At 43.6% G+C, this 13,211-nt stretch overlaps 1 protein-coding gene across 1 annotated transcript in view; it reads right to left on the bottom strand.

The window, feature by feature from the left end:
* The window catches only part of ENPP1 (ectonucleotide pyrophosphatase/phosphodiesterase 1), a 52,662-nt gene extending 41,655 nt beyond the window's left edge, over nucleotides 1–11,007 (bottom strand). The window contains exon 1 of the mRNA XM_063151193.1: nucleotides 10,822–11,007. Coding sequence (XP_063007263.1) covers nucleotides 10,822–11,007 — 186 coding nt within the window. The remainder of the gene's footprint in view (nucleotides 1–10,821) is intronic.
* Between the last annotated feature and the right edge of the window lie 2,204 nt (nucleotides 11,008–13,211).

Raw genomic sequence — 13,211 nt, 5'->3', positions numbered from 1 at the left:
ATCTTCCTCACTCTTTGCCTGCCACGTACCCAGTTGCTTCCTGTCTCCCTTCCTTCATCCCTGGTATTCCATGGCCAACAAAACTTGTCACTCCAAGGTTTAAGACACATCCATTAACAACTATGCAATTATCAAGGAAACCATGCAAAATAATGTTTTTCCATCCTAATCTCCACGATTGGTTCTCACAGTTGTGTCATACATATCCATGAAGGCAGGATGTCTAGACAGGGTCTGTAATGCCAGTATTAAGAAAACCCATGGAATTTTCCAAAACCACTGGGATCTGCGAAAGGCATGCTGTGTTTTCACTGTTTTGTGCACCTAGAATAGATGATGACTGACCTGAACCTTAACACTAAAATATCTTAGAGAAAGAATTTCACCTGCAAAAATGTAAAGAACACAGTAACAAATAATAAATTTCAAGCAAGAACAGTGTCACCTTCTGACAGTTAAAAATGCAGACAGCATACTGTATAAAGGGAAAAAAACTACACTTATCTACACTTGCCAGGGGCAGCGGAACACTTACTCATGCTTGTAAAAATTATTTTTAAACCAGCATAAACCCCTTGCCAACAACTCAGTTTTATTCAAAAGCAGCGGTTACTTAATAAAGTTTAATAAACTGAAAGGAGGTAGATATTTCAGTCACACCAGTGCAGCTACTTAAGTAACACTTTAGTAAATCACCTAAAAAAAAAAATAAATCAGCACTGAACCAAGTGCACCACCTCCTTCTTGCACCAGTCATCTCTTCTTTCCACATTTGTAAATATTTTTATGATCTACAAAGACTTGATTCTGTTGATCTACATTCCACTCGTAGAGGCCAGCAGGAGGAGAATTGCTGAGGCTCCCAGGTCCTGGCTGTTGTAAGACACGGGAGGTGACTGAATAATTCTGAAGTCAGTGGATCAAAATGCTGGAGATAACACCCAAAACGTTTTGAGAGCTAGAACTATTTACCATGAAAATGCACAGGCATTATTGTTTTTCTTCCTCAAAGAGGCACATAGGACGTCTACTCTCATTCTTTCTACTGAATGTTCTCAGGACTGTTATTATGTGCTATTGCAACCAAAGGCCGTTCAAAGGACAAGAGTGCTTTTAAGGTAGATTGAGCCACTGTAAGGTATTATAAAAGCCTTCACACAGCTCACCAAAGAGTGATAGCACTTCACTCAGTAGAGAATTATCAGCAGAAGACTATCATCATACTATAGCTCTCTAATACCTTCCGAAACTATTCCAGCATCTGCTTTTAATGAAAAGATACCAAAAGACAGAAGAGTTAGCATCTGTCAGCTAGTCAGCTGGAATTTAAAATATTTTTCTTATTTGTTGCTTGCCCAACTGTGAAGGTACATACTCTCCTGGAAGTCATTAGCACTTGAGCTGTTGTTATCAAAGCTTTACCCCAGCTGTTACCTTTTTCACTGCACTTAAGATCATGGGAGAATTTAGACAATAATTAAAGTGCAACAATATGCTAGCCAAGAAGAAGGGGAATAAAACATCAATTGACAAAAAGCAGATAGCAGCTGACTCTACTATTTAATCAGCGAGTAGATTTTTGTAAAAACCTAAGGAAAAGAGGACTGAAAACTCATGTTATGAGAAAAAAAGTAAACATTGTACTTTCAAGTACAATTCTTTTATTCAACACAGCAGACTAAGAACACAGAACAAAGCCCACTGCATGTCATCCGCTTTAGTGGCAACCACATATGAATGCACAACTGCATAGAAAGGAAAGAAACTGTCAGTAATTATGCCAACTAAAATTTGTTTTACAAACAACTGGCACTTGACTCATAAATAAAAGCAAAATTGGATCTCAAAATATGGCCTTGAGCCATCTTCACGCCCTTCTATTCCAGATGCCCCTTTTCAAGAATGAAGGCAAAGCTTTTCCAGTTTAGATTACTGTCATGAGAGTTGTGACAAGAACAGAGTACAGAGGGGGCGGCTTCTACAGGGTACTGATTATACCACAAAATATGCCAAGTAAACCTATATTCACATCCATTTTTCTTTGTCAGATACTGTTACAACTGCCACCATGACAGCAATATTAACTTCCCCAGGAAGACAAAATGACCTTAAAGAATAAGTGAAGAAATCCTGTAGAACTCCAAGATTATTAGGAGTGTGAAATAATTGCAGAACCACAAGCAGTATGAGAAGAATGTAGGGCAAATCAGGTTTCATACAATCATTTAGGCTGGAAAAGACCTTTAAGATCAAATCAAACAATTTCAGTTATTCATTGTAAGTCTTTACTAAGTACACTGATATCAATCACAGACTCATCTTCAGCCCTGAATCCTTTGACCATTTTCCCAAAGCAAAGACAAGGGATGATAAAGAGGGCATTATTTACCTCAGCAACTTTTGAATACAGCCCCTCAAAAAATAAAAAAGGCAGACTATCAAATTTTGATACCTCACAACATGGAAACATATTTGAGGCAGAAGAAGGTTCTGGAACTGGCCCATTTACCAGCGTTAAACAGTGAAATGAAATATACAGGGTCAGGTTGGATTATTGATCTTCTTGAAGAAGCTATAACAACACTGTTTTTATTCTAGGAACAAAAGCAACCAGTGTTTAACACAAACTTGTATCCACAGACTACCACATTAGAAAGCATTTATGTAGGTTGGTTTGCCTATATGCCATTACACAGCAGAACCGAGACAAGGCTATGCTCACTGACTTTCTTCAGAAATGCAAAAACTACATTTTTTCTTATTACTTCCTTTTCTCCTTAGCTAACCTATTGTGTTAAACAATTAAACATTATTTCATTTGCAAAAAATCCTTATTTATGCTACTTTTCTTTATCCTCCATCACACCCCATTTACCATGAAAGCCACTGCTGCCTTATAAACACACTTATAGGAAACTTTTTGTACAGGTGACTTGTGCAATATCTATGCAGAAAAGTACTTATTGCTTTTCAGTGCAGAAAGTGTTTTTTTGAAAAGAGGTCAGGAAGTATATCAAAATGATGTAAAAATATAATTCCAATATTGAACATTATAAAATAGCTTCTCTTAAAACCACATCTGCCACTGTTTCATTCAAATGGGACACTGTCATGATGCAGTACATCAATAAATTCTATCATAGCTCACAGTAATACTTGCCAATATATTAATTTCTATTTTCAGCTCCAAGGTGAGAAACTCTTCATATCTTTCATGTTTTTAAAGCCTTTATTTACTCTGCTCCTCCTTTCAGCCGGAGGGAACAATAACACAGCTTCCACTGCAAGTCAAATCAGAACAATTCACTCTGTGTAATTCCAGTGATACCAGTAAAAAAATGCAAAGGAAAATTTTTGAAGAGCAGGAGTTGGAAGGAGGCCCTGCACAGTTTTTATATCTTTGGCCTTGACTGAAATCCAAGTTTTAGGGCAGTACCTAAGTTGTTCTGAATTCAAGACAAAATTATTACTACAGGAAGCCTATCCACTTAAACTGTGTTCTTTATTATTTTAGTATCCAAGAGTTTTGCAGAACTATATGATGGTGCTCAGAACACAAGCTGCCTTACTCCTCCCAGGAATTTGGCTGGCTGGGCTTGGGGCCAGTTCCCTGGTATTATTTCAGTTATTGATAGTACTATTTGGGAGATCTCAACAAGTCTTGATGATAGCTCTTCAATAAAAAGCTAGAGAAAGCCTCAGAAGAGTCACTCTCCTCGTTTTAGCCAGCCTTACCTCTGTGCCCTGTCTGGAATTTGGTACAGCCACACTGCAGTCAAGTGCATCCTGGCCATTTATTCCTTTGACCCAAACTCACAGGCCTGCCTCACCTTACCTTGGACATCTCTTACCATTACAGACTCATCTGGCAATTTAGACCTGGTTGGTGTCCCCAAATCCACTGTGCTCACTTGGCTCACACACAGCGAGACTGTCCCTTTCCAATAAGGGCACTGGCTTGTTGCCACAACTGGATACAGTTTTACTTTCTCTTCCAGCATGACCTGCCTTCACCTGGTGCCTGACAGGTAGGCAAAGATTTACTGCAAACATTACTGCAAAATTAAAAAAACACGATGGAAACCCTAAGGCACAGATTGCACCAGAACTCTGAACGCTGGAGCAGTGAATATGAGCACACAACACCAAGCACAACCCAATTCACTCATTTTGCCTGAATGGACCAAAGGGCTGAGCCAAGGACACTGCAGCCTAATCTACACTGCAATTCTCCACTCCTATTCCTAGGCCAATGTGCCTGTTCTCAGGCATCCAGCCAGCCAGCAGCACTGACAGATGCACCAGTCACACAGCTGGGGGTGCTTCAGCCTCTCCCAAGATTTGCACTCCAGCTGTAGTCCAGGCAGCCAGAAGCATCCACACACACTGCACTCCAAGGGGTGACTGAAACCTCCTGCGTGGCTTAAATCCTCCAATTCAGCTACACAAGAGACTATCTGGTCGTTTTATTGATGTTTTATTGATGCTAAAAGCCATACCTGAACTACCCAGCTGAAAGCGAGCTGAAGTTTGCTTGGCCAATCTTCAATCAAGCTTGATTGTGTATCCAAGTCCAACCCAGCTGGGCAATAAAATTTAAACTGAGTTCTGATTACAGTTTTTAACAAAGATGGTCTCTAATCTCCCTTTGTGAAGATTTTTATAAAAGTGGAATTTGGGCAGCTGTTTTCCTCTGTTGTTGTTTTGGTTTTGCAGTTGGTGTTGGGTTTTGTTTGTCTGTGTTCACTGGTGCTTGATTTGGGTTCTTTTTTTCTATACTTCAAAATCCCCAACTAAATGGAAAGACTTAATTCCTGCAGGTGTTTCTTTGGACAATATTTTTTTACTTCACATAGCTTCTGCCTTTTAGGATAGGTTATGCCAACTTGCTCTATGAAGTGTAAATAAAGCAAGAATACAAATTAAACCTGGAAACTCTTCAGAGCTAAAATTTCTAATTTTTTTTATTGTATAGAGCAAGATTATGACTTTTGTCTTCAATACCCAGCATGAAAATTGCCACTTGAAGGGCAATAAAGAAATTTTGGGGTTACATTTCCCTGCATATAATGAGAATTACTTGCAAAGTCTTCCCTAAAAAAAAGTGAGTAGACTGAAGCAAAACATTCAGCTATAATGATTTTTAAATTCAAACCCCAAACTTTTTTTGCTGGATTAAATTGGGTAACATGTCTTTATTTTTTATATGTATAGTTACAATTTTATTCTAATTAATGCATTTAAGCAATATCAACAGGAACTCAATAAAAAAAATGTTTTGTCAAACACCCTGTGTTCAGACTTTAAACCAAGTCACAATTGAAGCTGGAGAGCTCTAACATTGGCAGAAGACAGCTGTAAAGCATCCTTGTTTCCCAGCATTGGAAGAGATTTTCCTACAAATTATTAAGATATTGGAGATCAGCCAAGAACTCTTTTAATATTTCTAAACTGAAAGTGCTTCAAAGTCTATTAAAATATGGCAATCTTGTTACCATCATTCTTTACTTCACATTTCACCAAGGGATATTTAATGCCAAAAAATATTTAAGTCACCCAACAGTCACTCTAATATAACTGTCGAGCTGTGTGGTGTTTCTTGGATCTCAGAAGTCCCATTTAAGCTCAATCCAGCAATGCCATGGAAACAAGTAATTTCAGCAAGGATCACCTTTCCCTACTGAAAAATAAAGAAAAAGTTACAAGCCATATAAAGCAAAATAATACAAAAAAAGGATGAAATTGAATGGTTTGCTGAGGGCCAAAAATAGATTAAAGACTGAACATGGCACCCAGGCCTCTCCAATTCAGACAACAGCATCCTTCAGTCCTGTGCTTGAGAACTGACTGATACCCATAAAAATACCCACACTGAAGTCAGCTGAAGTCAATAACCACAGTCCAAATTACAAGGTTTGGGTAATTAAATACATATTCTGCCTTTTTTAATGGAAAAAAGAATATGGATATACGCATTAATAATTTTGTTTTAAAGTACTAATCTATACAAATGTTTGGGTACCTTCAAACATCTTTAAGAGGAAAACCATCAGCATGAAAAAAACCAAACAGGAATACAATCTTCCCAATAATAGTAAAAGAAGGTTGTTCCCACATCTTCATCTATGGGGAGGAAAAAAAAAAACCAAATAACAAAACAAGACAAACCTACTGTTATCTCCAAAATCCTGACATAGCACACCCATCTTTCCCTGCCTGAGCCCAAAGCCAGCAGCTATGAGCTATTTTCAAATGAAGTGGTGAAAACCTTTCAGGACTCATACAGAATATCTTTACATCCAATAGATCTTTTTTCTACACTTAGACTCTTTGCTGACTGCAGCAATGGCAAATATGAACTGGCAACAGAAATTCTCCCTTGGGCAGAGATTGTCTCTATTTATGATAAATAGGGGTTTATGATTCACAAAAGCTTAATATAGCAGCCAATGGATGACTGAAACCAGATTTATAGAATAATGGAGCAGATATTCCTGAAAACTACACTAAGGCACATGGAAAATAAGAAGGCAATGGCTATTGTGGCTTCACTAAGGGCCAACTGTGTCTGACAAATTTGGAGGCCTTCTAAAATGGGATTACAGCAGTGGCGGAGGAGGGAGAACAAACCCAAATCATCTACCTGGACTTGTGCAAAGCATTTGACATGTTCTGCAGGAAATCCTGGTCTTTACACTGGAGAGACATAGATTTGACAGAGGGACATGGAACTGGCTGGATGGTCACACTCATGAACTATGCTTAGGGGCTTGATGTGCCAGTGGAAACCAGTGAGGAGTGCCTTCCTCAGGGTCAGCATAGGGACCAGCACTGCTGGGCATTTTGTCACTGACATGGGCAGCAGGATCAAGGCACCCTCAGCAAGTTTGCCAAGGACGCCAAGCTGTGTGGTGCCATCAACAGAAGGGAAGGGATTGCCATCCAGAGGGGCCTGGGCAAGCTTGAGAGGTGGGACTGTGCAAAGGCCAAGTGTGTGCCCCTGCATTAAATCCCAGTACCAGCACAGGCAGGGCAGAGACTGGTTTGAAAGCAGCCCTGAGGAGAAAGACTTGGGGCTGTTAGTGGATGAGAAGCCCAATGTGACCCAGCAGCCCCAGCTGGTCTGCAGATGGCACAAAGCTGAGCAGTGCAGTTGACATAACAGAAGAATGGGATGTCATCCAGAGGGACCTGGAGAAGCCTGAGAAGTAGGACCACGAGAACTTAATGAAGTTCAACAAGTGCAAGGTGCTACACCTGGGTTAGGGCAATCCCTGAGGTAAGTGCAGACTGAGAGAAGGCCTCACTAAGAACAGCCCTACAGAAAAGGACTTGGGGGTGCTGGTAGATGAAAAGCTGGGCACAGGCTGTCAATGTGCACTCACAGCCCAGAAGGCAAACTGCATCCTGGGCTGTACCCACAGAAGTGTGACCAGCAGGTCAAGGGAGGGGATTCTGCCCCTCTACTCTGCCCTTGTGAGACCCCACCTGGAGTGCTACATCCAGCTCTGGGGCCCTCAGCATAAAAGGAATTCTTAAGACTTCTTGAAGCAAATCCAGAGGAGGGCCACAAAGACACACAGAGAGGTAGACCACCTCTTCACAGGGAAGATAGGTGGAGAGAGTTGAGGCTATTCAACCTGAAGAAGAGAGAGCCCTGACAAGACCTTACAACATCTTCCAGTAGCTGAAGGGGCCAATGAAAAAGCTGGAGAGAGACTTGTTACAGAGCACAGTGATTGGACAAGGGGAAATGGCCTTAAACTGAAAGAAGGTATATTTATATTAGAAATTGAGAAGAAATTATTTATTGTAAGGGTGACAAGACATTTGAAAATATTGCCCAGAGATCTGTGGATACCCCATCCCTGCAAGTGTCCAAGACCAGAATAGATGAGCTTTGAGCAACCTGGTCTAGCGTAGGTGTCCCTGCCCATGATAGAGGAGTTGAAACTGGCTGATCTTTAAGGATCTATTCAGACCCAAACCATTTTATGATATGATAAGGCTAGAAGAGACCTGAAGAGGTTTTCAGTTCAATCTCTTGCCCAGTGTTGGAAGTTGGCTAGTTTTTAGGATGTGCCTTAAAAAAAATAAAAAAGACTGGACAGCCTTATTAAAAAAAAAGGGGAAAAAAACTTACAGACTATAAAAATATTAAGTGCATTCCACAGCATTGTTTTTAAACTTCACAATTTATTATTTTTATGCAATCTGAAATGCTTGAGTTACTCTTTAGATGAGACTAACACACTTCCAATGTCTCAGTCTGAACCTTACCTGGATTTTTTTTGTATTTTTTTTCTACTTCGGAATCCTGCAAAACTCCTTAAGAATTTTTCTAACAAAAGTGTCAGTTTAAATGAGTTTTCCAGTTCTGACAAGAAGTCTGAAGCTGTTGAAAAGAAACATTCTCCTACATTATTACTTTATTTCTCTCAATGTTTCAGCTGTTAGACTGGCATGGAAAAATTTATTTTAATGGAATGAATGAATCAGACCAAAATGCAATGCCTGAGCTCCTGGCAAGTGGGAAAACCTCAAGCATAAGCAAAGGTTATGCTGCTCTTGGGCAGCAGCATACTGCTCACTCACACAACAGCCTGGAGAGACTACAGACAGACAGCTCACTGGGCTTTGAGGGACAGAAGTTTGAGCTTAGAAAACTGGCAAGACAGTAAATAGAATGGTGGCTTTAGGTGCTTAGTGAAGCACTGTGGGTTAGTAAAATCCCCCACTTGTGGCATCCTCCCTCTGCAGCAGCAGCAGCTGCTCTGTGATAGGGTAAGGTTGGCTTGTGGACAAGAGCTGGGAATGTTGAGGTTGTGTTCACAAACTGCACAGACATCTGCAGGTGGCAGGCACTTGTCAAGGAAGAGTAGAATGCAGTCCAGTCTCAGCTTTCCAGAAAAATAAGAAGACGGATTCAAGTATTCCTTAATCAGCAGAAATGCATTAATGAGTTTTTAGAAAATTTCAACATAAGCTTACTTGAAAGCAGTCGTTTCCAGGATTTTTTTTTATCTACATAAATAAAGGAGGCAATAGCACATACAGCCAGGATAAATGCAGGCAAATGAGATTTACCTACATCTGGACAGTTGAATAGTTTCACATTACTATAAAACTACAAACATCAAGCAGGTAAGTCTACTCACTTGTTTAGTATATTTGCATATCATCAATGCATCAGTTTCTGAGAAAGAACAAACTAGCATTTCCAACTCCAGTTTGCTCCTTTCTGACATTTTTAGGTTAAACACATTCTTGTTTTACTCAATCCAGTATCACGTGCAATATTTAGAAAGTTTTCCAAGTTCTCACTGAATATCTTACATCATCTCTGTGTTTGAAGTCATCCATAAAATAGTGTATGGCCATAAATATTTAGAATTTTTAAATTATTTTTGTATAGATGACATATTTCACTCTGACACTTTCATGAGCACAGGAGGAAATTTTTGCCAGTTCTCAATGAATGGCATTTGGGAAACAAGAACTTAATTCAGAAGAATAAATAACTGCAAACACTAACTTGTGCTCAACTCCGGTCTCTAAGTGGCTGGGCATCTCTAATAATTTTGTTGCATTAGAGCCTAAAAAGCTCAAGACAGCAATACTATGTTCTAAGGCTGAAAAGAGCTGAGCTGTTTTCACCATCCAACTGCAGTGGCTTTTATAGCACAACCTTAATCTCCCCAGAAGACAATGAAACTAGCGAGTAACCACAACCTTTTCTTATGGGGACATTTCATCAGAAAAGTAGCCAAAAAAAGCTTTTGCATGGAAGCTACCATGGACCTTTGCATGAATTTTTTTTCTTATAACATTCTGACAAACTTAGAAACATAATTCACCTTCTGCTATGTTAGAAAGTATGACCAACCTGTAGTCACAATGATATGGGTGGATGAATCATTTGAAAAGGTAGCCAGATTAGAAAGATATCACTAAATTTGGTTAGGTACCTTGACATTTCTGCTTCAATGTATAGAGCACTATTTATGCATACATACATAGTGACGTCTGCTGCAGTTCCACTACAGGTTCCTTCCAAGAACACCATAATTCTTTCACCTTGATAATGAATTTAGCCTCATAATGATTACTCCAGGCAGTCTGGAAGGTCTTATTTTCACATCTCTATGGGGAGGATAATTATAATACAGCAGCATGGCTAAAACTGGAAAGTGACCTACCTGCTAACAATGGCTTTGGCTGCTGGGGCTTCTGAACAAGAGCCAAATGTGCCTCAGCAGCACTTGGAGACAAACTTTCAACCCACGGTAGCTCGAATTCAGAGAAAGGCAAGTTTTTACACTTCCTCTGTCCTTTTGGCTCTTTAACTCTTTTTAGCTTGTCCAGCCATATTTTCCTATTTTAACTGGGTTTTGCCTTCCCTGGTGTCCCCCCTGCAGCAAACACCTAAAACCACATGATGAAAGACGAGACAACCATTGACACCACGAAAGAATTTTGAAAGATTCAACGCTGAGGGCCGTTAAAAGAGTAAATCAAGAGTTTCGAATCTCTCTCCGAGGCAGGTCGCTGTCTATACGCAATGCCACGGTCCTGACTCCCGAACGGAGCCGTGCCCGTAGCACTGCTGCCCCGGGCATCCCGAGGAGCCCGTGCTGCCCAAGGCAGTCACCCTCTTCCAAAACGCCGAGAGGCTTCTGAGGTCCCACCACGGGCTCGTCTCCCATCTCCCCAAGCCTGGAGACGGGCGAAACACCTGCGCCAGCCGCGCCGCTCTCCGCTCCCGCCGGCGAGGCGAGCCCCAGCTCCGCCCGCCCGGCCCCGCGGCGCCCCGGCCCTTACCAGGGAGAGCACTTTGTACGTGTTGGGATCCTTGCTCTTGCCGCCCGGAGGCTTCTCCGGCTCCTCGGCCACCTCCATGGCCGGCAGCATGGGCACGGCCGCAGTCTGCAGCCCGCCATCAGCCGCCCCTACCCCGTCCAGGTGGTCATCGTGGCCCTTGCCCGCTTGCTGCCCGTTCCCCTGCATGGTCCCGCGGCTCTGCCCGCCGCCCGCCCGGACACGGCTATTAATAGCCCGCGGCCCGGTCCCGCCCCGCCCGGAACGCGGACACCGGCGGCCCCCGCTCCCCCGCCGGCAGCGGCGTGGAGGAGGGAGCGGGATGTTCCCGTCCTTCCCTCGGGATGTTCCCGCCTCGCTCGGTCACCCCGGCTCGGCCGCCCCCCGCTTCCCGACCCCTCCCTGCAGGTAAAGGGCGGGCGCGGCCGCGCTCCCTGCGCGCAGGGAGGCGGTGCGGGGCCGGAGGACACGGCGCTGCTCCGAAATAGCGTCCGGGGGAGGGCGCCGGGCCGTGTTTACCAGGGAGCGCGGAGAAAGTTTCCGCTGCCCGGTCCCCGGCGGGGGCGGTGGCGCGGCGGCTTTCCCCGAAGCCGCCCGGCGGCGGTGGCACAGGTGTGCGCGGGGGCGGGGGTCCCGCTCCCGGTGCCGCTCCCGGTGCCGCTCCCGGTGCCGCTCCCGGTGCCGCTCCCGGTGCCGCCAGCAGCAAGCACCTAGCCCCCAGTGCGCGTTTGCACCCAGAGCGCGCCGGCTGCTGGCCGCCTTCGCAAGGTGCTTCCCTCCGTCCCTGCCTGCCGTTGTTCGCCCCTTCCCGAGGAGGTTTTCCCCTCCCGTCCGTCAGTGCCTGCGGGATGCCCACGGAAACCCCCGCAACGCGGGGCATCGGGCCAGCCGAGAGCCCGCACACCGGGGGCGCAGCGCAGCCGGCGGTGTCATCGCCCGCCCGGGGGACACTGCGACTCCTTTGGGGTGATTTGAGGGGACTGAGGGGAGACAGCATCCCAGTTTACAACCTCCTTGTGAGGGGAAGAGGAGAGGCAGGCACTGATCTCTGTGGTGACCAGCGACAGGACTCGAGGAAATGGCCTAAAGTTATATCAGGAGACGTTTAGGTTGGATTTCAGGAAAAGGTTCTTCATGCAGAGGGTGGTTGGGCGCTGGAACAGGCTCCCCAGGGAAGAGGTCGCAGCACCAAACCTGACAGAGCTCGAGAAGCACCTGGACAGTGCTCTCAGGCACAGGGTGTGACTATTGAGGATGGTCCTGTGCACGGTCAGGAGTCGGACTTGATAATCCTTGTGGGTTCCTTCCGGCTCAGCATATTTTCTGATTCTGGGACTGGACTCATTGCCCCTAAGCCTAGCCCTGCTCAGGGGGCTGGTGTTGTTGGGGTGAAATCCATGTTTGATGCCCTTCAGGGCCTTTTTTTGGGACTGGCACCATCTGGCTCCAAGATGCCACTTCCCAATTATTCCCACTAAATTCAGCCCTGCTTGTTTGGCGTGAGAGAGGTGTTTGTACACACCCTGACTGTCCATGGGGAAAGGCAGTTCACTCCCCCGACAGCAAGGCTGGCTCCAGATGTGGGTCATTCCTCCTTTCTGCAATAGATCTGTGAGGGTTGAGTACCATCAAGAATTGCAAAGTATGACTAAGCTTAAAATCACTAAAAGTATCTCATTCTCCATAATTTTTTAAGTTTTTTTACTATACACAGTTATGTATGTTGGCATTGGGCTTAGTCTTTCAGTTCTAATGGGGTGGTGGGCTTGATTTCCTAGGGCTTCAGGAGTCTATATCAGATTTATTTTAAGTGTCAATGTACTCAGAAAGGAATGGCCCTTGCATATTTTCTGACAAAAATCCACATTTTCTAAAAAAATAGCTACAGTGAAATGAAAATTTCCTTTGGAAGTGATCTTGATCCCTGTTGAAGTGTTGTTGCTCTGCTTTCTATTTCAGTTGAGTCACAAGAACAAGCTGTCAGTACAACTTCCCATTAAGAATAATTGCCAGGATGCAGCATGTACATTACTGCAGGTCTGCAGTGCTGCTGCAGCTCACAGCATGCTGAGAGTCACTGAGGGCCACTCCCACGTCCCTGCTGTCATCTAATGAGGTGCCATAGGTGCCGTCTTGAGAATTTCTACCCTAATCTTTCACTTGGTCACATAACAAAGAGAAAGGCAACACAAACTGTGATAACTAAGCCCTTGAGCCTACATTAAAAATCTCATTTATTCCATTAATGTGGCATTTCAAACAGCTGTCCAGCTGAGGAGATGACTTTATTATACGGTCAAGGCTTTTGGCATGTGAAAGTTGCAAATTGAATACTGGTTGTGAAATAATTTTAAAACTCTCATAAAAACTGACATAGTCAAATTGTTTAGGTT

Source organism: Melospiza melodia, chromosome 3, assembly GCF_035770615.1.
Source record: "Melospiza melodia melodia isolate bMelMel2 chromosome 3, bMelMel2.pri, whole genome shotgun sequence".
Taxonomy (NCBI): Eukaryota; Metazoa; Chordata; class Aves; order Passeriformes; family Passerellidae; genus Melospiza; species Melospiza melodia.
Note: the sequence above shows the minus strand (reverse complement) of the source record. Positions and strands in the feature narration are given on the sequence as shown.